The sequence below is a fragment of the Lissotriton helveticus genome, chromosome 3_2 (assembly GCF_964261635.1).
Source record: "Lissotriton helveticus chromosome 3_2, aLisHel1.1, whole genome shotgun sequence".
Classification (NCBI taxonomy): domain Eukaryota; kingdom Metazoa; phylum Chordata; class Amphibia; order Caudata; family Salamandridae; genus Lissotriton; species Lissotriton helveticus.
The window spans coordinates 191,042,793-191,069,445 of NC_136062.1; the positions used below are offsets into that span (position 1 = coordinate 191,042,793).

General features: G+C 46.7%; 1 protein-coding gene across 1 annotated transcript in view; it reads right to left on the reverse strand.

The window, feature by feature from the left end:
- The window catches only part of HEXA (hexosaminidase subunit alpha), an 87,991-nt gene that overhangs the window by 23,596 nt on the left and 37,742 nt on the right, over window positions 1-26,653 (reverse strand). The window contains exons 8-11 of the mRNA XM_078685028.1: window positions 25,294-25,474; window positions 24,918-25,004; window positions 7,676-7,748; window positions 5,047-5,230 (exon numbers count right to left, since the gene is read on the reverse strand). Of these exons, the coding sequence (XP_078541154.1) occupies window positions 5,047-5,230; window positions 7,676-7,748; window positions 24,918-25,004; window positions 25,294-25,474 (525 nt within the window). The remainder of the gene's footprint in view (window positions 1-5,046; window positions 5,231-7,675; window positions 7,749-24,917; window positions 25,005-25,293; window positions 25,475-26,653) is intronic.

The following is a 26,653-nucleotide window of genomic DNA, read 5'->3' on the forward strand; positions in this document are numbered from 1 at the left end:
ATTAACCTGACCAGAGGGGTCACCTGGGGGATTGCTGACTGTTGCAGCCCGAGCGCTGCTCCCATTTTGACACCGGACCTTGCTGCCTGACGTTTCCCGATCACCGCGGCGAAGCGGTAGATCGGGAACTACAATTCCCTGCACCCCCTGCGCCCAGGAAGGCGCGCATCCTGTTTCCAGACCCGCCCCCGGAGGTGCGCATAAGGCCAGCGCGAGCCCCCGCGTCGCAGGACCGCGCGCGGGCTAAGCCCGGGCAAAGGGCGGGCCCTCTGTGGCCCTCAGAGGCCAGAGGAGGCCGGGACGGGCCACCCCCCATTGGAGCTCACTAAAGAGGAGGTAGATAGTGGTATACTTTCATTAATTCAATATCTACCTATTGACTATACCAACAGACTTGAAGTTTTATGTACAACACTCTGACTCTGTTACTACGCCATAATCCCTATAGTGCTAAGCCATAATTAAATCTGACCATGACTTTGCAAGAGATCACCAACAAAGCTACCCCACAGAGGGGATTCTGCAAAGGGACATTAGATTCTCATTTTAACAGGTCAACAGTGCTTACTCCTGATGAAACTGCACACAATGATTCTCCCCTGTTTATACTTAATACTCCTCCCACACCCAACTCACAAGTATTTTCACAAACAGCTGATACCACGCAATGTCTCGCTTTGTGGGAGGAATTAAATAGCCTGTGTAAATCTAGATACGTCCCTGTGGAACCTTTAAATGAACAAATAAGCGCTCCATCCTGTACCATAATCAGTGGCTGTACATTACCCATCAATGACTGTCCGCAGGAATCCCCCCTTTTACCCAATAAAGCTAATACTCAAAGCACAGCACTCTCACAAATCTCTTGTGTTAAAAGGAAGCACGATGGAGTCCTAAGCCTCTCTTTGTTTTCTAATAATTCCCCTCTGACCATAGAAACAGCAGTAAAGCCTGACTACACAGTACCCCCTTTAAAGCAGCCTTTACTTTCTCAAATCGAACTATTGGTCAAATCCCTCCTATCACCCTTGTTGGAAAAAATTAACACACTAGGGGAAAGGCTGACGGGAATAGAAGAAAGGCTGAAGGATATTTTCCCACCCACCAAAACTATTATAATATCAGATTGCTCTCAGCCATTAGTTGCCTCCAAAGAGACCAAGCCATCTATAACAACCAAAATCCTGCCACTAGACTCTGATATAATAGTCCCAAAAGTTCCAAGGGTCACTTTAACGCAGCAGAATCTTGCTAGAATAGAGATTAAAAAAGTTCCCCATATTCATCTACCCCCAGAGGCTGCCCCATTCGTGTCTGTCCTGGCGGGAGTACCAGCACTCCCATATGGTAAATCCGAAAGTCACCAAGATTTACTTAACAAGGTTACGTATTGGCTAGCAAAAAATAGACCCCTTCCACCCGATCTTGATGGACGAATATTGAGTGCTAGAAGGGTGGGCTGGCTGGGTTCCTTACCAAAAGACATTCCTGGTGACCTAGTCTTAGTAAAATTTAGGAACAGATATGTTGTCCCATACTTAAAAACTTGGCAACCCCAAGAAGGAGATGGTCTTATATCCACCTGGGACTTATATGACTTTTACCCTCGTGCACAATACATTTCGCCTTTAAAACCAAAGGAAAGGTACAACTATCTGATGAACAGAACCGCCTATGCATGATATGGTAGGGGCCCTTCCGCTTTCAATAGATTGGATTTGCTGTATAATCGTGATAAATGCGGAAAGCGCTATTAATATTATGGGACAAATTCCTCCTTTTTTTGTAACAATAGATCCATGAATGTTAAACCTGACGCATAATTAACAAGAAAGATTAAGTTTAGGAGATCTTTAGAAAGGTCTGTGTAATATTGATGCTGTTTTTTTTTTTTTTTTTTTTTTTTCTCATATTGACTTTTGTATTCTCTTACTTTTGAGTTTTAAACTTTTTTAACAGTGTAATTGATGATTTTCAACTGAAATTTATGTCTATTTTTGATAACTGTTATAACCGTTATTGATTTGTACTGTGTAAACCAGAATTGGGTAATAATATATTATGATGTCTTTTTCTTTTCTTTCTTGGAAATGTATTATGGTTTAATGTTGTTATGTTTTAATCTGTATACTTTTATGATTTCCTTCGAGAAATCGAAATAAAGTTATTTGAATTGAATATTTATATTAACAGATTTTTAATATGTTTACATTTGATGTTTTATTGTACACATCGATGGTTATGGCAACAGAATAAAGTATTTTGATGGTGATGACTTAGCAATTCAATCACAGATCTCGTTTCCAATCAAGAATTGAAGAAGTGATCTTTCTTCTAAGTCAGTCCGATACTCTACTCATATACAGACATAAAACACAAGTTCAACAAACAATTCAATTATAATTTCAATAAGAGCATCTTAAAATCTGACAGGCAAGTACACATATACCTAAGGCTACAAAAGACTGCCCCCATTCAATGCAATGGTCGTATTTGTGGAGAGGTGTGGTGCAACGGCCAGGGCAGCTGACTTCAGAGCACAGGGCTCACGGTTCGATTTCCGGCTCCGGCGGCAGCTCAGCTCAGCACCATGTGAGTCTGGGCAATAGCTCACTTAATTTCCACAATGGCCCCCAGCGCCTTGAGACCCATAAGGGCAAGTAGTTCGCGCTTTACAAATACGGATTTACATATTTGTTTACATTTGTATTAACGGTTTAATCTTCAGCTGGCCAGAAAGGGCAGGGCAGATAATCCAGACTCTTTAACACTTTAACCGCGGCCGTCCGCAGTGCGGCGGTGCCGCTGAGTGGGCTGGTCCGAATCGGCCGTTCGCAGCAAGAGCGAGGTAGTGCTCGCGACGACCAACAGGAGCCCAGAAAGGGTTAATCCGATCTTTACGGACTTACAAACACATAGCATACAGGGTTCCTAGCATCAGCGCTATTATTAGCTTAGACATTATCTGATGAGCACTTTAGACTTGGATCCAGTTTCACTGTCTCCATCACCTACTGTACAATATCCTAGGCTCTGGGAGTAGTGTCAGACATATACAGAACATTCCCATCTCAGCTCTATTCAAAGTCCATAGAAGGTACTTTCAGACTGCACTGGCAGATGGCATTAAAAAAAAAAAAGACTGAACTATGAAAGAATGGTCAATTCTCTTACTAGTGCACAACAAAATACATCAAGAGACCAAACTTCAATTTTTATCATTTTAAAGTCCTGCATGACTGGTGCTGTACTCCCCCGAAATGACAGACACGTGCCTCCACATGCAGATTGTTAGAGATGTGATTGCAAGTTACTGTGACCTACACTATATTTAGCCAGTATGGTAATACGCTTTCTTTGGATGAAAGTGTGGGACAACAGATGAGCTGAGCCACTAAAATGAAATATATACATATACATATATATACACACACACACATATATGTATATGTATATATGTATATATATATATATATATATATATATATATATATATATACACACACACACACACACACACACACACACACATACTCACTCACTCCCTCACTTACTTACTTGAGCTTTTACATAACAGCTAGGAGATTTCAGGTCTATTGTCCTAGATCTGTTGATAGGTAATCATTCTGGGATGCAGTCAAACTCCATAAACTCAGACACGGGCGCCCACATACGCTACCGGAGGAACATAAATGGCTTTTGGAACTACAGCATAATACCCAATATGAACACACTGTAATGATGAATTAAATGCATTCAGTGCGATATGGGAGCTCCTTCCTTGCTTTCTCAACATGACTCAACCGTAGACTGGATTTCTTAAAATGTACTTGCATATCGGCTATATGTGGAGCACAATCATCTTAAGACCTGATGATTTTGGTGTCACCATACACTGCTATTTTCCAGAATGTACTAAAGATGCCAGTAGCTCTCACCTAAGACTGCCTTCACTACTTATAACTCTGTTGTTTCCCTAACCTACTGAGTGTTATGTTATCAAGATTTATATAGCGCACAGCCACTAAAAAGAGAGTCCCAGCGCTAAATCAGGAAGCCTACAACCACAAGGAATGTGCCATTATGCTTGCGGGAAGAGCCATGCTTTTAGTTTTTTGTAGTTTGTAGCACCAGAGGGAGTTTATTCCATGTAACTGGCCTGAGATAAGAAAAGAACTGCTGCCAGTTCTGGGCCAACGAATTTTGGGAACTCAAGTCATTCACTCGGAGAAGGAACACAGGTTTCTGGATGGTCCGTAATCATGAATCCGCTCTCTCAAGTAGCCAGCTCCTGAAGTGTGCATAGCTTTGTGGACAAGGGATTTAAAAAGTATCAATTTTTTAATGGGAAGCAGTGAACAGCTTTCAAATGCAGGAACATGTGTGTTCTCGGGGTAAGATTGAGGAGGACACAGTCTGCTTAATTCTGCATCAACTGAAGTCTGCCAAGAAGTACTATAAGAGACATAGGTACAATGCGTTCCATAGTCCAACCTGGAGGTTACTGATGCTTGGATCACCGTTCTCTTTGTGTTGTCTGACAGGGTAAGGATCTTTTTCAGGGTCCCTAACAGCTCAAAACAGGAGCCAGTCAAAGCCTGGATCTGTGGTTGAAAGAAAGGGCACTATCAAACTTGATTCCCAAGTTCTTTACAGTGCCATGTTGGGGGTCAGGGAGGACGGCTTCCTTCAGCCAGAAGGTCCTCCATAAATCTGGTGATATTGGGCCAAAAACACTATCTCTGTTTTATCTGGATTACATTTTAATTGGATGATAGACAACCAATGGAACACAGAAAGGGAATTTTTTATGACTTCCCCAGCGAGCTCTTTTCCTTCACCCAGGAGAAGAGGAACTTGGTATCATCTGCATAGGAGATTACCTTAGCTCCTAAAGTCTCTGCTAGCACAGCTAAGACCGTGAGTGTAATAGATACCATTGTGTAGCTCAACCAATTTCTGCATTTTGCCCTTCATACTGTGGACTGTGCACTCCCCTTCAACCATTTTATCGCCAACCTTTTTCAAGCTTAGCCACAAGCGTACCATTAAATTGCAGGAGCTCCACCTGGTAGACGTCCCGCCAGTCCTGCCCGAAATAGATGCGATTAAGGTACCAAGGAGAAGACAAGAGAGCTCGATATCCAGCCTTGGTTACAGCTGCCAGCTCCTCCAGATACTTCTTGTCTTCTGATCCTTTCCACACATGCACCACAGTGTCATTGCTCATCTGAAAAAAACAGGACAGAATAGTGGGTACATCTGAAAATTAGGACCGAGGCATTTGGGAATGAGAGAAGTGTGCAATGAAACAGCAGTACCAGAAGTCAACAGGCAGACTACATTACACTCAAGATAAGAAGATAGGAGTGATTGCATCTTTTTTCTCTTCATATTTGCCTACAAATGAGGGTTCTTGGATTTAATTAGTAGCATTTGCACACCCATAAATCTTACTGGTCAAAAGCGAGTAAGTGATTGGATGCTGGGCTGCAGTCCTCGAAGTCTGAGCCTAATTCCTGGTTTTTATACAATAAACAACAAGGCTGATCTTGTGCACTGTGGAAGCACTCCAGGATTCAATGATCCTATTCACAGTCAATTATAGTACTGGTATCGTTCTCTTACATATCTGTTGATGTGAAAGCTGCAGATGACATGTTTTGTACCGGCCAATAAACTATGGAGCTTTATCAAGACAGTGTAAGTTGTAAATTTAAGGTAGAAAACAAAGTGAAATAGAATGAGATTCATTTAAAATAAATAGGTAGATTTTGTCCACGGATTAATGAGTCACATTGTAGTACAGCTCACCTCACAAGTGGAGGCTGCAACTTTAGACCTTCGTGGCTCGTGCCACGAATGACACTCCTTCTGTTTAACCTTGAATTGCAACTTTAAATATGTGTAGCCTGAAGTTTCACATCATATTAACAATGTAAAAGAAATACACAGAGATATAATTGACTCAGATTGGATCATCTGATTTTGGAACCCTCTTAAGATGCGCAGGATCATCCATATTGTTCATTTTTCGTCATTACTTCACAGCAGATATTAAATAAGCAATAACATTTTCCTGTTAGGTCTACAATGGAAAGTCAACCATCTTGCCCAAAGAAACGCAAAATGCTACGTTGGCCTCGTTTCAGGTTTGAGTTTTTTTTATTCTCTTTTAAAAGTCAAAGTCATTCAAAACCCGAACACTGAGGACTTATGGCCGAACAAAACACTTTGTGGACAGAAAGACAATCAACAGGTAGGATTAAAAAAATGGCAACATACTTAGTGCATGGTTGAATGTATATGATCTCTGCAGCAGCTGGATGATGGATAATTTTGCTTTCCAGTGAAAGATAGGACCCTTAGGAGATGAGTGGTCTGGTCTCCAGGTAAGAACGGTGGTAAATGAGGAGACACAGATATGGTTAGAGGCGCCACGTTGGCTGAACTATGAAGAGAACTCCTCAAAGAGATTGAGCAAGTTGTACTCTTAACCACCATTGCTTGATGCAACAGGTTAACACATGGTGACAAGGATGAATCTCCAGGTAGGCACACATGCCCTTTGAAGGTTAAGCAGTTACCATCTCTCCTTAGCACACATTTCCCACACAGTGTTTGTTTTCCCAATTGGGGATACAGAGTAGTTTAGACCTGGTAGAGGTCCTTACCAGTCTAGGGGAAATATGTTAGAGATGGAGTTAGAGTAGCATTTAACTTACATTTTGGGGAGGAAGCCATAATAATAGTTGTTTTTTGGAAAGTAACAAAAAAACTCACCCGTTATCCAAGCAAAACTGTCTTTAACAGCATGGAAGAAATAAAGATATGTATTACCTGGAATCAACAAAGCCCACTGTAAACAACTGCACTGTTACAATAGGCAATAGTAATCTGACTTGTTATAATGATGAACATACCTGTACAGAATGGCAGCAGGAAGGACTAGGAGGTGAGCAAAGTGTTCCAAGGTTACGCAAAAGGTTATATAACTATATCCGTTAAATATTATCAAGGTTGGTGGATTAAGGGAAGGATGGAAGTCGCAGAGGTTGTACTTCAAATGGAGCCCAGTGATGACTTTGGGTGGGAGGAACTAGGGCCTAGGTGATACTGTTCATTTGTATAACAAAGCTATCAGAGGAAAACATAAAAGTGCTGTGAATAACCTGTTCAACCTTTAGTTGCGAAAAAAATGCACTATTGAATTGTAAAAAAAGAAAATCTCTACAAGCAAGAATAAGTGTGCAATATGTAGCTTGGAATGCAACACAATAAGAGAATTGTCCAGCACAAGGGGAAAGTCTCTGTTGAATGTAGATGACAAGTGAGGCACCAGCCAATCTGGGTGGAATGACGTGAAAGAGAGTAAAAGCACCAGGCAGAGGGAGGCAAAGTGTGAGATGGAAAGATGAAAGGAATGAGACAGAAGGGTGGGAAAGGAACCAGCGAATGAGAAGGCGACTTCACATGAAAGGGGTCAGGCATAGTTGGAAAATTCAAAGGGGTTAAGAGACAGAAAGGGGAGTAGGAAGAGACATTATAATAACAAACAACAAAGCACAGGCAGACCAGGCAGTAGGATGAGTGAGAGATTTTGGTTTGAAATGCATACTTCGCGGAAACGAAAACAGTGGGACAGTCAGAAGCTCCATTTTTTTCCAGTTCTTACCTGTACTTTGTTGTCAAACACCTCCTGCCACACCACAGCAGCTCTGCCGAACAAACCAACCATATTCAGCAGCCTAGAGGGACCCAACAAATATCAGATGCAAGAGAATTGAGGGCAACATTAGCAAAAGCAAAAGCCATCATCTTAAAGGCAGAAACATTACAACCGTAGGCCCTTATTCAGAGTATGGCTGACAAGGTACTCCTTTACAGATGTACCCGGTCTGTCAGCTGTATAGTTAAACCGACAGCATGACAGACTAGAGGCAGTTGGCATAAGTACATTAGATCACATACTGAATTGAGCTCCTAGGGCGTCAGGGTCATTTTTAATGTTTTACCCCCAAAACAAAAAAAACACAAAAATTCCTGCTTTGAGAATTTGTTTTTTTTAAACAAAATAGATTGCTGAGCGGCCACATGCAATATGGTGGCTGGCCAGCAAACCCTGATTGCGTTCAGAGGAGTCGGTGGGGTGCGGGCTCCTCTCCAGGGCTAGAGATGTACCCCAGGCAGGCGGAGGTATGCAAAGATGGCATGTGACCGTCCATCTGAGCTGGCGATGGCCCCCACGACCAATCCAACTCAGCCCCTAAATACTTTAAGGATGATGGGGTCACTAGTTCTGGCTGGTTTGGGATTTGACCCTCTTAAATGAAACGGTTGTGAAATCTTTGCAAAACCTGAACAAGCGTTTTAGTTAAGCCCTGGTATAGGTCATAAAACAGCTATAATGTTCCTAAAGCTGAGAAACACAACCATATTTCCTCACTTTTAAAAACTCAGCATGCACTCGTGGTGGCACAAAGTTCAAAGAGCTTCCTATAAATTACTTAAAGCAGCTTAGGGCAGGAGGTCGTAAGGAGCTAAAAAATGGTCACTTCACTGTATACCTTCAGAGGCCCGGTGTTCTGGATAATCTGTGCAAAGCTGCCAAAGAACTTGGGTGGAAGAAACACAAAGTAACACCTTATGGCATTGGAACCGGACATCTGTAATAACTCAGACCAGTCATGGAGAACAGAACCAGCCAATCAAATGCTGTGATGCACAGCAGTACTACACAATCTTCTTTTGACGTGGTTAGTCCCAGGAACTACGAGGATACCGACAGAAAGCTCCACCGGATATCCTCCATACCCAAAGCAGCCGTCCTACCCTAGAATGCATCAAGTTAAGCTTCGACTGAGACACAATTCTACTCATGCAAAGTTCATCTCTCAATGATCGGCTATTGCAATAGTCTCTAAATGGGCCTTCCAAAAGCCACTTCATCCAAACTCTAATGAATTAAACACTTAATAAGGAAGGTAGTTTGTTTGGAAACTTTTGCCCATGTTACCCGGGAATCCAAAACCTTCACTGGTTGCTTTTGAAAGAATGTGTGTGTTTTAAGGCAGCATGCCTTGTGCACAAAGTTTTTTATCATACTGTTGATTCCTTTTTAGGTCGAGCCTAGGCAGCACTTGCACGGTCTGCTAGTAATGCTGTATGTAGTCTATGGGCTGTAAGTACGGCCATCTAATGCCATTCGTTCTTTATTGAGCTTGTCTTAAATGCTTCCTTTTTATAGGTTCATTTTTGTAAATGTCCCTTATTTGTGTGCTTAGTTCCCTCCCCAGTGATTTCACCAAGAGAACATGTTTGTTGGCCATCACATTGTTACAGCGTATGATGGCTCCTCCTTCCATCGGTTTGTGTCCTCTCTGAACCCGCTTGGAGGTGATCTCTTGATGCTTGTAGCACATTTCAAACATCAGCAAGGCACGTTTAGTATTGGTTAAGCAGAAGCTAGGGCATTCTATTAAGCGGTCAACCTCGGTTGCGTCGGTCTGTATTTAGCCGACTAGAAAAGGATAATCTCTTGGTAGCAGGGGCGCAGCACAGCTCAAGTGTGCTCTGCTGCAGACATGCCTTGGCCCTGGGGGACTTGGCGCTGCGAAACATTCCTTCCGAGGCCCGTGCTCAGAAAAGCTTTCAGCCATGCGCAGGTGCAGAGTAGTCTGGTTTTACAAGAGGCTGAGAAGACTCTACGGCCCATCTAAAGCAACACATTGATAAATCTATTTTTGGTGTTAATTATTGTCCCTTGCCCTTTTAATATAATTTAGGACATGTACCACTCTAGGATTTCTAACAAAACAATTTCCTTTCTAGGTTTTTAACCCCTTCCACGCTGATGACGAGCTGGGCTCGTCATGAGGTAGCCTCCTGCTACGCTGATGACGAGCCCAGCTCGTCCCGTAACATGCGCTTTCGTAAAACTCCGCGTACGAGCGGAATTCCGCCCGCACGCATGCGGTTAAAAGCACACTTCTATTTGTATATATGTTATGTAAATGGGTTTGTATTTATATAGCGCACTTCTACCCAGAAGTCTCGTAGCGCTGTATTCACACCGCTGTGGAACCCTTCCTGGCTTTCCTGTGAGATGTCCACTCTTGGGCACCCCCAAGGTGAAGCCAGGCATCCAAGCGCTGCTGGGGCCGTTGTGGAGATTAAGCAAGCTAGCCCAGAGTCACAGAGTGGGACCCATGATTAGACTAGGCACCGAGGCAAGAATTATCAGGTCCGGGGAGATTGAGTCCAAGAGCCGCCGAGGCAGGAATTGAACCCTGGTCCCGGGCTAGACCTCTGCATCAGGGTCTGCCGCTCTAACCATTGAGCCACGCTTCTCCACCTTCGTGGGGTTGGAAGGCGGGTGCATTTGTTTTCTGCTTCTTTCAGAGACAGTTGGTCTTATTTTGGGATTTCAGTCCTGGACAAGTCAAAAGGACACAGAAGTGAGGCGGCTGGTGAGTAGTCTTGCAGTGCGGGGGCTCGCGGGCGGCAAGTGCTGTGGCCAGAGACACTAGGTGTGCAGAGCGGTCATGAGCGTGTCACCTTGTGGTGTTCCCTCGTCACACCTTTCAGACCAGAGGTATCCCGGGCCCTCCCTTGTCATTGAGGGCCCAGGTTTACTTGACCCCTTCTGTCAGGGCCGTGCCAGTGGCACCCTCTCAATCCAACCTCATTCCTCCCTCCCTAACCCTGCTCCGCCTCTATCGCTGAGGCTGAGGTGGAGGTGGGGGTGGGGGTGAAGCTCCCGATATCCTCCCCACAGACAAGCCTTGAATGATTATGCTCCAAGCTAACAGTACATGGCACAGGTGTGATACATGATGCCACCCGGTTGCATGGTAGCCGTATATGCAAGAGTGCTTACAGGGCAATACATGCCAAAAATAATCTCGGATGGAATTAGTGCAGTAGTTATTCATATCGGCATCCTTGCCCTGCAGGTTTCAAACACATTGTTAAAATAATAGTCCAAGAACAGCGCAATGCAAAACGCGATAAAGGAAGGCAAAATTATATAGATGGATCAAGAATTAACACAATCTAGAAGTGCGAGCTACTGTCAGATACATTTATAAAAGGGCAAGTGTACATCTGAAATCACACAATGAAAGCAAAAAAAAAAATATTTTTCTGAGAAGGTTGATGAAATTTGCATAGTTTATTACAAGAGAGGATAGAGAGCTTCCGCTTCCAGATATTTGCCAGCAAAGGAGTGCAAGATAGTGATTTTGTTTCTGAAATGAAGAGGGACCATAGCAATAATCTCCCTCATGAAACAGGAGATTTTAACAAGACTCTGACTAAATACCAATTGTGCTGGAGTAATTTTGTCATTTTCATGTTGTGCTTATTTAAATTCATCCATGGGGTCCCAGTATGTGCCGTACATTTGCATTCTTTCACCTGTGCTCCCTGAGTGTGCACGCATGCATAGTGTGGGCTGTAGACATACATTAATTCATCCATTCCTTTAAGGGTGGTTCCCGGAATATGATGCAATAATATTAAACTTAAATAATACCAAATGTAACGTCCGATGGCTGCATCCTAGCATGTACATGTGCTCTGGGAATGCCCCCATTTATTCATGAATTCATTCATAGTAATCCCAATAGAATAGCGCTTATGCTGCCCTCAGATTTCTAAAGGCATAAATCCATTAATTCATCCATTCATTCATTCATACAGCCTTTCATTGCGCTCCGGGTACAAGGTATAGAATTGTATACGAGCGCTGGTGCTACCCTCAGGGTGCATCCTGGTATAGGACACTGAAGCCATGTCTCATCCATTATTCATCCATCCATTCATTCATGGTAGCCCAGAGATTTGTACAGCGTTTATGTCGTGCCAAGCCAGGCAGGAGGAGTCGAAACCAGCACAGACAGTCTAGTTAACAGAAACAGCGTATTTGTTGTGCTCTGCTATGTTTTTGTTAGGCTGGCTTTGTGACACGTCAGCATGGCATTACCCTCAAGGCATAATGAAGTTACTGTTTGGCAATTAGGTGGCCAGATTTATGAGATGTGCGTCACAGCAATATATTCAATCTAGGCAAAATTGCACAAGTATTAATGACCAAAAATAAAATAAAAGCTTTTATAGGTCTACTAGCAGCCCGTCCCGACGTTGTCCGTGTATGAAATAGAATGTGTGTAATGTGTGTATTTGGCAAGGGCAATTTATTTTAAAATCTCGCGGTAGACAACATTTTTTGTTTAATTAGAATAGGGACGTAGAAGGGCAAGCTGCATCCCTGGTTGATGTTAGCAGGCGCGTGTAATTGGTGTAGTGATCCGCCGCCTGAGCCCGGCTACAGCCCTGGTTGATGTTAGCAGGCGCGTGTAATTTCGTTGAATGAGAGAGTTATCAGCCGTGGGTAAATCCGTTTAATGAGAGAGTTCAGTGACAGCGAGTAGGAGAGGCTGCAGTACTTGTCCCCGCAGACACGCTCATTTGCGTGTTCCCCCGCTTGAGGCCCAGCTGCAGCCCTGGTTGATGTTATCAGGCGCGTGTAATTAGTGTACTGATTCGCCGCCTGAGCCCAGTTAGAGCCCTGGTTGATGGCAGCAGGCGCGTCTAATTTCGTTGAATGAGAGAGTTCAGTAACAGCGCGCAGGAGAGGCTGCAGTAATGTTACTTACCAGGCCTCCAGCTGAACATGTTAGTCATGCCCCCAGCACACGGCCACAGCAGACGATCCTCTGATTAATGTACGACCCACATGGCATGAAGGGCGGAACGTAGCACACGCCCCCAGCGTGCCTCTTGATGCAGCGCAATTGCGTTCACATGGCATGAAGGCCGGACACACGCCCCCAACGTTTCTCATGCCCCCAGCGTGTCACGCCCCAGTGTGCCCCTTGATGCTGCGCAGCAACGTAATTGGCGCTTGTATGTACGGCTCACATGGTATGAAGGGCGGGCACACGCCCCCAGCCTCTGTCACGCCCCCGTTTGTCACGTCCCCAGCACACGCCCACAGCCCACGATGTGATGGCCGTACCACATGCCCCCAGCGTTAGTCACGCCCCCAGCCCGCGCCCACAGCACAACGCAGACACGCCCACAAGGGACTACTTTGCTGGCACGGTTCTTTTACCTTTTAAATGTATATGGTGTCCTACGGTACAATTGTATGTCTTGCACTGTATGATTGTGATGAACACCACTGTTTCTTGAAAAGTTAATAAAAACAATTTTAAAAAAAATTTATATGGTGGCCGTCTACATACCCTCTCAGGGATTTTAGTTTATCGTCCCCCAGGACAGCAACGACGATTCTGCGATTCTCTTATGGACACCACCTCCTCCCTCGCCCGTCTATCTCCGAATTTCATGGTCTTGGGAGACCTGAATCTCCATTTCGATGACCTCACTAATAAAACAGCTGCCGATCTCAAAGCAGACCTAGCCTCCCTGAATCTCCACCTACAAAGTAACCATCCCACCCACAACAAGGGCCACTTGCTGGACCCCATATTTACTAACCTCACGAGATTAGTTGTGAATACCCCCCTCCCTGTCCCATGGTCAGACCATTTTTTAGTCTCCTTCAAGCTGCAATTCTCGGCTGAGGCACCAGCGAGACCTCCCCCCCAAGCACCCTCCCGCCCGTGGCAAAATCTGGATACAATCTCATGGGCACAAGTACTTACTTCCACCTTGCCAGTACTGGACCCAGACCCCTCCAGAGCAGACGTCCAACTACGCGATTGGATTAATCAATCCCTCGATGTTACCCTGTTAGTCAAACCCCTCCCCAGCAAAAAGAGAACAGCTAAATCCCCGTGGTTCACTCAAGAATTACGTAATCTCAGGAAGAAGTGCAAAAAACTCTAGCGCCTTTGGAGAAAGGACTGGGCGACGGAAAGTAAAAAACGAGTATAGGGCCGCCATCAAGCACTATAAAAACTGTATAAAAAATACGCAGGCAACCTTCTTCTAGGAAAAATATTAGCGCCAGTCAATTCTGCTAAAGAAACTTATCGCATCGTACGCCTACTCACGAAAACTCCAGACCCCTTACCCACACCCGACCCATCGGGCATGAGATGCAACCAGCTAGCCGAGTTCTTTTCTTCAAAACTTGACAAAATTATTTTTTCACTTCCAGCCCCCAACTCCTTTCAAATCCCTGCCATCCCTCTCCTCTGCGCCGAGGCTCCACGCCTCCAAACTTTCCCCCAGATTACCACAGAGCTTTTTCTGTCCACTCTACAAACCGTAAAAAGTGGTGCTCCATCAGACCCAGCCCCTATGAGCAAATTAAAACTGGTCGCCTCCACTGTTGCCCCTCCTCAGACCCATCTCATTAACGCCTCTTTAGCACTAGGCTCTGTTCCAGCCAACTGGAAGAAAGCCACAGTCAGGGCTCTTCTTAAAAAACCCCACCTTGATCCGACGGACCTGACCAACTTCAGACCCATCTCTCTTCTTTCGGCTATCAGCAAAGTGGCCGAACGAATTGTCAACCATCAACTTTCCAATTTCCTAGAATCCAATAATCTCCTGCGCCAATCCCAGACAGGGTTCAGACCTGGACATGGAACCGACACTGCTCTGCTAGCCGTGGTCCAAGAGGCAAGAACTATCATAGACGCAGGAGGATCAGTGGCAGTGATCCTCCTCGACTTGAGTGCCGCCTTCGACACAGTGGATCATGCCATCCTCATCCACCGGCTAAGTCTGGTAGGAGTCTCTGGCTCCGCCCTGTCCTGGATCAAATCCTTCCTGGAAGGAAGAACCTTCCAAGTGTCGGATGGCACAGCTGTGTCCAAAGCCCTGCCACTACAGTGTGGGGTCCCCCAGGGCTCCTCCCTGAGCCCCACACTTTTTAACGTCTACATGTCCCCTCTAGAGGACATTATTTCCCCATTCGGCATAAAAACAGTCATGTATGCCGATGACACCCAGCTGGTGGTCTCTATAAACCAGTTGATCAAAAGCCTAGACAATCTGGCATGGTGTCTCGAGAACGTCTTCCACTGGATGTGTGAATCTCGATTAAAATTAAACGGAGAAAAATCTGAGATACTTCTCCTGGGAAATTCCACGCAAACTCCCACCATCCCTTTCTTGGCCACCATGCATGGGATCACCTCCTATCCCCAAACCCGAAGTCAAAAGCCTTGGCATCTGGCTGGATCAAGACCTCAACTTCAAAACTCAGGCCAGAAAAACCACGGGCACTTGCTTCGGCCTCATTCGAATGGCGCGTAAAATCCTCCATCTGATCCCCTTCCAATCGAGGAAACTGCTGTTGCAGGGGTTGGTGAACTCCAGACTGGACTACGGCAAAGTCCTGTACCTGGGGGCACCGGCATCAGTCATTCACAGACTGCAATGCGCTCAGAACGCTGCTGCCAGATTCTTAACCAGAACCAAACCGAGATGCTCTGCTAAACCAGCACTCAAAAGTTTGCATTGGCTTCCGGTTAAAGAAAGGATCACCTTTAAGACCTTATGCATTTCACACAAAATAATGCAAGGCAGAGGCCCTCCGATTCTGAGATCCATAGTCAAACCCCACCACTCTAACAAACAACTCAGATCAGACTCCCTTTCCCTGGCCAGTGTTCCTAGAATAAAAAAGGCCCGATCCGGGGGGGCGCTTGTTTTCCTACAACGCCCCAAAACTGTGGAACGCTCTCCCACTTTCCATGCGGAGAACACACAATCTTTTGGCCTTTCGTAGGCAACTAAAAACTTCCCATAATCTTCCACTTCTTCTACCTCCCCTCTGGAACTATAGGTCAATTCAGCGCTGGGACGCCCTAGGGTAGCTACGCGCTTTACAAATCCCCATCCAAATCCAAATCCAAAATCCATAGCCTATGTCCTTCTGCTGCAACTGCCCTTTCCAACGCTGTATTGGGTGTTGTGATTGGTGCTGTGGTTACTGAGATTACCCGTCTCAAAGGTTTGGGCTCTCTCTTTATAATATTAGTATGGATTAATTTTAGGCGGTACCCTCAGCCCACTCCCCCCTCACTCCCCGCCCACCCCCTTTGAAGATCAGCTTTCCATGTGTCTTCGGTAAAGCTTGTTTTATGTGGATTTAGCAGGGCCGGCTCTAGGCTCATGGTGGCCCTGTGCAGGGAGCGTAGGTGGGGGCCCACTCTGTCTTGTACTTTAGTATATCTTATGGCTCTGGAGATCGGCCCTAGGACTTGTCTGCGTCTGCTCAACAGTGCCTGTAATATTCACACTCATCACAGTCACAGATTGAAAATAAATTAATTCGATCTTTGTTGTGTCTATACCTGCAGTGCAAGTCCGCTGTCCGCTGAGACTCTCAGTCTCACCGTTCCAAATAGGGTCGGGGAAAGAGTCGAGATGCCGGAGTCGGACAGAGATGATCGTCGGCGGTGGCGTTGGTATTAATGTTTATTCTCACACACGATGACGACGCACGCACTCTCCCTGGCGCCGGGACTCGTGACCAGACCACCGCGACGCGTCACAGCGAGAGCAGCAGTCGCACTGCGCACAACGCGCAGGGGCTGTCCCAGGGCCGTGACGTCATTGGTAGTAGGCTAAGATTGGCGGCCCTGGGACCCAAACTGCTGGCTGGCTGGGCAGCAAGTTAGTGAAGGTAAAACAACAACGCTGCCATTGCTAGGGGTCGGAACCCGGAGGCCGCCAAATCCTGCCAGGGGGCCGCCACTGCCACGAACGATCCTTCCGATCCGATCCTCGTCCGTGGCTGGCGGCCCCTGGGGTTTGGCGGCCCTTGGGGTTTGGCGGCCCTGTGCAGGTGCACACTTTACACAAGCCTAGGGCCGGCCCTGGATTTAGCCAGGAATGGCCAGGAACGGCTAATGCAATACAATTTGTTCTTCTCTGTAATGAAATAGCGGAGGCTTCACTATTCTGCAGAGAAGAGGCTTTGATTTCACTATGAAATGTGCCCTTCCTTCGAGCTTTGCCGATTTGTTTTACATTGCTTGCAATAATGTCAAGAAACCAACGGTGCAATAAATACGAAACCAACTTAGTGCCAATTTAGTTCTTTTCTATAGTTGGTGTATTATCAGATTGTACCAGTCCTGGTTGCTTTTGCCTCGGTCCGCGGTGCCATCCTCCCACCACCGCCGACCCATCTCTGCATTTACTGCAGCACAAAATAAATAAATACGCCTCTTTACCCTGCCAACACACACAACAAAGCTCAAGAAGCAGGTGCGATAACTAACAATAGCACCTGATAGCAAATCGAGGCCGTACGTGCAATAAAAAAATTTGTAAAACTGGCTAGGACTTTCCCAAGGATGTATATATTGAGACACCTGTCCATACACAGTGTCCTTTAAACAACCATCTACATTCGTCCAGCCATCCATTTACTCACCCTCTGTCTTCGCAACGCCAGTGGAGGCTGGTGACATTTCAAAGTGGTGGGGCGAGCAAACCGGCTGTACAGAAACGCCCAGGCTGGTGCTGTTGAGGCAGGCTCCCTTTCTGCATGCAGAATGCTTCCAAATCCTCCCGGATGTTTTACAACCCACGAGTCTCCGATGTACTTAAAAAAGGTTACCTGGAGATCACCAAGTACTCTCTGGCTCAAGGAGGCCCAGGCAGTCTTGCTCTGTGCGCTCCCTCCACGTGCGGCACAATGACGCACCAGCCTATGGTGTCCTCCTCGGACACTTAGTCAGGATCTATAACGAGTGGGTGTTGTTGCAGGAAAGGAATGCGCGCGTGCTGTAAAATATTTACTGGGGTTTTGATTTGCTGCCCATATGGAGCACCAACTGCTGCTCGAGACCCCAATGCTGTAATGTGGGAAGTCAGCACCCGAAATCCTGATCTTTGGGTTAACAGTCAGAAAAAATTCCATTGCACCTTCGTGTCTGCTGTAGAGATATTGGGGAGCCCGTAGCTGGCCAAACTTCTGATATATTTCATTCACAATGTGATTTTTAATGAGAAATAGTACTTAGACATTCCAATGCAATAGAAATAGCCAGATTGGTTAATTTTGTTACCCAATGGATTAAACATGATAACAGCAGGCAGGGCTTTAAGTGTGGGGGCTGGTGGTTGGGTGGGGGGGGGGGGTCTGTGGGAGTCTGAGCTCCCTCAGTTTTTTTGGGGAGGCCTCGAGAGGGGTCTCTATGGGGCTCTATTTACGGGCCTCAAAGGTAGGGTGACCAGACGTCCCGGTTTTTGTTGGTGTTTCGTGTGAGCATGCGCGCGCAGTGCTTCAGGCGTGACGTCATTGTAGCAGGAAGGGAAATCTTTTGAAGGGAGACACTTTCTATCGGGATTTCCCTTCTCTTTGAACACGCAGCGCCACCTATGTCATCATGCCGGCCATCAGCACAACAACAGCTGGTTAGAACTGGCACGACCCTGCTTTTACGGCCTGCAGCAAGATTTCTCCAGCTACCAGTGTGACCCTCCTCTGCCTTAAAGCAAGCGAGGGACAAGGGTCTACAAATGAATCCAGCAGTAGTGAAAACAAAACTTACCTTCGTGACGCCTCCCCAGCCCTACCAACACTGGCGGGACCCTGCCTGCAAGCCCGCAACTTGAGTATTTTAATGGCCGTTTTTTTAATCCCCTTCCGCGCAGCTTTCTCATTCCGCCTCAAAGCGCCATTCATCTTTTTCGAAACACTCACTGCCAATGCGGACTTGTTCCGTTTATTGATTTATATATGTGGTGGTAAAGCACCCTCATAGAAAGCACTGCGTATGCGTAAACAAGATTGCACAGTCCTCTGAAGGGAAATCAAGGCAAATATTGGGCGCCACTGGTTCCCCAGAATTCGAAAATATTGTTCCAATATTACGATTTAGACCACGCCCCTACTCGGATAGGACTCACCCCTTTAAGAAATTTGTCACGCCCCTTTTAGAGCACCCCCAGTTTTTTTCCCCATTTAAAGCCTTGACAGGCGGTGAATTAGAGAGGATAACATTATGGCATTAATCCGTCTTGCCACGATCCCACTGAAGTGACGTCTCCAAACTTGGGCAGTTCACCATCGTGTTCCACAACATGGTGGAGGAAAAAAACAATCATTTATCAGGGCGCTTGTGGTGCAGACATTTTTATTTACATGAGGCACTATGTAAGGGACCCCATTGCCTCACTTGGTGATGCAGATGTCGAAGCAAAGATTTTCCTTATGACCAATTTGATTTGTGTTACAATTTCAAGCCATTCTTGCAGTTTACTGGTGCAGTTACTGGTATGTGGGACTTTACTCACACCGAGTCGCGGCCGGCATGACGGGCGGGTGGGAGGGGGTTTTGTAATGAGGTCGGAAAATTTTAAAATAAAACATACAGTCCCGCTTCTGGATGGGCCTAAACTCAGACTCCCACTCCCGCTCCCGCCGTCCGTCTTCCAATTCCGACCAGCAGCCCTCGTCCTCAAGGAAAGGCAGCCTCCCTCCCCTCGGCCGATCACAACGCTGCAATGGCAGCGTTGTGATTGGTGAGGCGCAGCAGAGCGTGCCCCACCTGGGCCATTTTCTCTATGTAGGCTGCTGCATGCAGCAGCCTCCATAGAGAAAAAGGGAACGTGGGCGGTCCTGCTCGAGGACAAGGAGAGTTAATCAGTTTTGTTATGTTATGTTATCAATCATTTAAAACATGGGATTTCACATCAATATTATAGAACTGGAAGGGCAACACAACACACCATCACATATTCTTTCATTAACATACAATCAGATTTTAAGGGATTTCTAGTGCTGTAACAGTCATGTTTTAACAGGTATTTTCATTACCAAGAATGACTTTGAAGTGTTTGAGGGCTTTATAAAAAAATAAAAAAATTATTAGTAATAACAAGTAGACGAATCTCTGCACCTCTGTGCACCCCCAGTGACAGCAAATATGTGCTATGTAGCAGATAAACAATTACTATGAAGCAGCTGAAGAGAGACATGTGTAAAAGAAAAGCTTCAGGGTTCAGAAATGTATAGTGGGTTCAAACATCAGCATCTGGAGGGTAGAGTGCCTCACTGTAGGAAGCTGGCCCTCTATATAGTGTACCAAAACGAGGTACACAGTGCAGAGAGTACAGGGGACTGGTACTGATTCACAAGTGTTAAATAATCCCAAATGCTCTCTTTTCTGGTAGTGTGGGCGAGCAGCTTAGGCTTATCAGAGGATAGTAGTAAGTATTATTATACACAGAGTCAGTAAAACAGACACATACTCAATAACAGAACTTCAACAACAATGTATAAAAATAATGATTTTTGAATTTTAAACACCCATAATTAATCGGTTAAGTACTTTTCAAGTTATCAGTTTTTAAGTCACAATAAAAAAAACACTACTGTGGACATCAAGCAGTAATGCTATCGTATAGGGAATAAACATATACTGCATAGGGAATTAGCAATGGCTTACAGGACTGTTCTCCTGGACTTAAGGTGAATATGGAGCAAGGTACAATACAAAACTGTTCATTACAATGGCAAACAGTCCTGTGGAAAGGAGGCTGCAGGAGGGAACTGGGGAACCAGTCCAGCAGAACCGAAAGGGGGCATAGGTCTTGAGGGGTTGGGGTATGCCGGGACACTGTCGGCACACTCGTACTAAAGCAGGGGGGTGGGGCTTGTGTACAGTGGGGCTTTGTCCAGCGGGGATCCTGCTGCCGAAGACTCTTGCGGTTCTCAGTCCCTGCAGGTGGCGACTGGTAGACAAGTCTGGTCAAACCCAAGGGTGGAATCAGCTTTTGAGGGTCTGAGGACTCCGTTGGAACCGTCGCCCCCCTCAGACTCGGACTGTGGGGCTCAGGTGCAGAGGTGCTTTGAGGAGTCGGGTCACAGTGGGCAGTGACTCACTCTGCTCGGTGACCTGCTGAAGGAAGGAAACCGGGCAGCTAGGTCACTCTCGGTGCTGGCCTTGTGGATCCGGACATCCCTCAATAGTAGGTCGGTCTCTGGCTGTTCGAGTCCGGTTTAGACCACCAATAAGCTTTGGTTGCTCCAACTGCTCCGTTTCCCAGGGAATTGGTGCTGGGCGGGTTCTGGGGTCCTGACACAGAGCACTTCCAGATCCACACCAACCCCAACACCACCCTCAGAGGAATCCTCATCTACAGACCCCCCCGGATCCCGAACACAGTTCAGTGACTCCATCGCTGACTTCATCAGCCCACACGCCCTCGCCTCCATGGACTACATCCTCCTCATGGACCTGAATCTCCACCTTGAGAACAACGACACCAACTCCACCACCCTGACCGACAACCTAGCCAACCTCAGACTCAGACTACTTGTCACAACACCCACCCACCCACTCCACTGGTCACATGCGTGACCCCATCTTCTCCGCAAGCCCCCACGTCTCCTTCAACCACACCACCGAACTCCACTGGACCGACCATCGCTTCAAGAAACCCACCACGCACCACTGCACTCAACAGATGCCTCGCTGCTGCTGGAGCAAAGTTACCGAAGACCAGCTTACCACCACCCTCGCCTAGAGCCCATCCGCCGACCCCGACACCGCCGCCCGCAACCTCAGACAGTGGATCAACGACTGCGCCAACACCCTCGCCCCGATTAAGAAACCCTCCAACAGTCACACCAACAAGAAAGCCAGCTGGTTCACTGAAGACCTCCGGGCCTCCAAGCAAACCTGCCGAAAGCTGGAGAAGGATCTGGCTCCGTGAACGAACACCAGACAACCATGCAGCCCACAAGAACGCCACCCGCAGACACCATCACCTCATCAGATCCGCCAAAAGGGCCTTCTTCAAAAACCGCCGAGACTACAACATGCACAACAGCAAAGAGCTCTTCAACATCGTGAAGGAACTCTCCAACACCAACACCAACGACGTCCCACCCTCGCAAGACATGTGCGAATCGCTGGCCACCTTCTTCCTCCGCAAGATCGCAGACATCCACAATAGCTTCAACGCCACAACTGGCCCGACAACCGCTGAGACCTCCGCCCCCACGACCACCATCCGCACCAACCGCCTGCTCTGCTGGACCAACATTCAACGACGGCGACATCATCAAGATCATGAACACCATCCACTCCGGATCTCCGTCAGACCCATGCCCACACCACATCTTCAACAAAGCCAGCACATCCATCGCACCCCATCTCCGGAAAGTCATCAACACCTCCTTTGAGACAGCAACCTTCCCGGAAAGCTGAAAGCACGCCAAGATCAACGCCTTACTCAAGAAACCGAAGGCGGACCCCAAGGACCTCAAGAACTTCCAGCCCATCTCCCTGCTCCCATTCCCGGCAAAGGTCATCGAGAAGACCGTCAACGAACAACTGACCCGCTACCTTGAGGAGAACAACATCCTGGACCCTTCCCAGTCCGGGTTCCGCAGCAACCACAGCACAGAGACTGCCCTCTTCGCCGCCACAGATGACATCAAGTCCCTGCTGGACAACAGAGAAATGGGGGCCCTCATCCTCCTGGACCTGTCAGCCGCCTTTGACACGGTCTGCCGCCACACACTACGAACACGCCTCCACAAAGCCGAGATCCAAGAGAAGGCCCTGGACTGGACCACCTCCTTCCTGTCTGGCAGAACACGGAGCGTCTGCCTTCCCCCCTTCTGCTCCGAAGCCACCGAGATCATCTGCAGCGTACCCCAGGGCTCATCCTTCAGCCGAACTCTGTTTAACATCTATATGGCACCGCTCGCCCACGTCGCCCGTCAGCACGACCTCAACATCATCTCCTACGCCGATGACACCCAGCTGATCCTCTCCCTCACCAAGGACCCCCACACCGCCAAAACCAACCTTCATGAAGGAATTAAGGCCGTCGCTGAATGGATGAGGAACAGCCGACTGAAGCTGAACTCTGACAAGATGGAGGTCCTCATCCTTGGATCCACCCCTTCGGCCTGAGACGACCGCTGGTGGCCGACCGCACTGGGAACCGCTCCAACACCCATCGACCACGCACGCAACCTAGGGGTCATCCTCGACTCCACCCTCTCCATGACTAAACAGGTCAACGCCGTCTCCTCCTCCTGCTTCAACACCCTCCGCATGATCTACAAGTGGATCCCCACTGAAACCAGAAGAATGATCACTCAAGCCCTCGTCAGCAGCAGGTTGGACTACGGAAACGCCCTCCGCGCAGGAGCCTCGTCCAAACTCCTGAGACGGCTCCAACGCATCCAGAACGCCTCTGCACGCCTGATCCTCGACATCCCTCACCGCAGCCACATCACACCCACCTGAAAGACCTGCTCTGGCTCCTGGTCAACAAGAGGGTAACCTTCAAGCTCCTCACCCACGCACACAAGGCACTTCACAACACTGGACCAATGTACCTCAACAGACGACTCCGCTTCTACGCCCTCACCCGCCATCTCCGCTCCGCCGCCCTCGACACAGTCCCCAGCTTCCGAAGAGCGACCTCTGGCGGCAGATCATTCTCCCACCTCGCCGCCAAGACCTAGAACACCCTCCCCATCCACCTATGGCAGACCCAAGACCTGGCTTTTCGAGCAGTAGCAGCATTCCCCACCCCAGCGCCTTGAGACCCTCACGGGTGAGTAGTGCGCTTTACAAATGACATGATTGTACTCCAGGAGTTCAAGCAATCAATCAAAGACCTACTCCTGCTGCACTGCTCCTTCAGTGGGCCTAATGGACCGGACAGATGCTTTTCAGTACCTGCAGGTGCATGGTAACAGCCTCTCTGCTCAAAGGGAGATCCTTCTCAGTTGTTGAGGTGCTGGTCAGTCCCACAAGGGTTTTGGGAAGGATGTACAGCTCATTGCAAAGTTGGTCCTAGTGATTGTCGAAGTGCAAGCAGCCAGGCAGAGTTTTGCGGCATTTTTTGGTGCAAGTCTTCAGTTTTCGCTCTCTTCAGTCCTTCTTTCTTCTTCGTTTCCCAGTAAATTAATCTGATTTCCTGGTATCAGGGGAGAACCTAAATACTAAATTTAAGAGTGTGAAGTGAAGAAAGGGATAGTAGTGATGGGCTACTTATTCCCGGGGTCACTACACCCCTGGATGACCACTTCCTGTGGTGCGTGAGCATCACCCGGTCCCAGAGTTCCTAATTCCACCACACTTAAGATAGTGCAACCCTTTCATTTGTATTCACTTCAGGCTGCCACCACAGAGGTGTCCAGCCTGGCCGTGCAACATAACTCCTGACTATCTAATTACCTGCCTGTCCTGCTTTCACATGGACCTCAGGGCACAGGGTGGCATCCAGGTCTGGGGGAAGCCAGGCTCACATATCAAAGGTAGCAGTGGCTTTGAAGCCGCTGGCCTCGATACGCTGATTTATTAGCCTTCCTGCTGGTGGAGGTGTACACACCCACTGCCAGAGCAGGCATTGTCCCTCACCTCAGAGCAGAGCTGTGGGCTTAATAATAAGAGGTGTTGGATGCCAAACACCATATGTATCAGTAAAGCCATTATGTAGCTGGGTAACTCGATTTGACCAGTACACACCTTAAGATGGTTTCCCTGTTCACTCACAACATACAATGATATAACTAGACTTCACAGTTGTCAGTAACAATGGCCGTGTGTGTGGGTCCCTTAGGGTGGCATAAGATAGGCTGCATCCCTGGGGGACTCTATATAGTACCCATGCCCTAGGTACCAGAGGTACCATTTACTAGGGACTTATAGTGGTGCTAAAGTCCTTTTTACCTTATAGTGGTGCTAAAGTCCTTTGCCAATTGTGTTACAATCAGACATCACCTTGTTTTAAGGAAAGATGTCTGGTTAACAGGCCTCAGTGCACTGTCAGAGTTAATAACCAGCATCTAGTGACTAAAAAAGGGACAAGAAGTTTGGGGTACTGCAACATAAACCTACTTTCCTACATTCACCCTACTCATAGACATTACTCCTCCCATGTGGCTAACTTGCAGCACAGATCGCACACCGGTCAGCTCTAAACCCCTCCCTCCAGCTCCTCACCTCCGGATGTAGAAGGATTCCAACTTGGCATAATCTTCTCCCAAATGGTGCTCCTCCATGAAGCGCTGAACGTTTGGATTGGACTTCCTGAGGCCAACGGCATGCAAAGGCAGAAAAGGAGACAAGAAAAACACATCAAGTTTACATCTCAGACAAAACTGACCTGTACAATGTCTTGTAGAGAAGAGAATTGATAGGAATCCGCACAAAGCTGGAAAGGGGTAATATCATGTACGGAAATGTAGCATAAATGCAACCCTCTACTTCAACTTATATAAATACTGCTCCTTCATAACAGAGTCATGCAGTGGGTTTGCAGGGATGAGAGAAAGTGAAGGATGGAAGAAGAAACAAAGTATACAAGGAAAGTAAATACCAGCAACTGAAGTCCACCTCGTCACCTCCAAGATGAATGTAGTAATCGGGAAAAACCATGCTGACCTCCTTGAAAAATGTGGCCATGAAATGGTAAGTGGTGTTTAAGGTTGGATCAACTGGACCGTAGGTACCAGTGGGCTTTGGTCCACTGTAGCAAGTGGTCAGGAGGTCAGGAAAACCTAAAGCAAGAAAACCATGGGAGAATCGAAAGAATGAGGAAAGGTTCAAGAAATATGGAGGAGGCACATGTACAAAGGGAGACAATACAAGTATCAGCTTGCAAGAGGCTTTTTCAATAATGAAGGACCCCCAACATCACAGATAAAAGTACACAACTCTTTCGGGGGGGACAAAGTACAAGCTTAAAGAAAAAAAGACATTAATACTCTAGAAATGACGGGCATTCATTTTCCTTTTCACATGGTCAAATTTTCACTTGAGAAAGTTTGCCATCATTTATGGATTCCCTTGAAGAAGTTTTTTTTTCTTCCATTCTGACTATGCATTTTCTAAGTAACCTGGTAGCTCTACAAAGCGAATAATGGAAGGGAGGCAGAATGGTACCAGTCTTCAGTGTCCACTGAAAGGGATGGGTCTTGTAGAATCTAACAAATAAGTAAACTGTTTTAGAATTAGGTGTTAATGGGCTAATAAGAACAGACTTGATGCCACAAGAAAGGGGCGTCTGATCTCCACTCAAGCAGAGCCAACTACACTATAAGAATAGGGTTTCACTTAAAGGATTATATCCTAAAACTGATAGAAATGGCAGGGATTTTGACAGGTCTAATCTTTTTAAGCTGACCATGACTGGCTTAGATGAAATTCAGCTGTACTTCAGAGTAGACCTAAACAACACTTAGTCCCAGTGGTAAATGGAGTATTGTGGTTCCTTAACTTTCCTAGATAGGTATAATGGACATCTGAGCAGATCTCTTAGTCAACATAAACCATGCAATATCACAGGTATACTTGAAACACTGCCTTGCCCTGGTGGAGTACAGTATAGGAAACATCTGAACATCATATCTGGTCTAGTATTCGTACAGGGAGCAGGGACTTTGGATGCAAAAAGTAAGCATTATACATCAGTTATGTTAAAGGAGACAAATAAATGATTATATAGAGTCAGGTTTTTGACTAAGCTCAGAGACTGCTCCAACAGGCACAACGGCTCTTTAAATGACAACGAAGAAAAACATCTCCAAAACAATTCCCATTTTTAGTAATGGCACTAATATCAAATTGAATATGGTTTCGTTTATATTATGCTGGTAAGTCCAAATGATAAACCTCTAAATAGTCATCACATCTAATATCTCATCTCAGACCACAGTTCAAGACATACTAATCTCTTA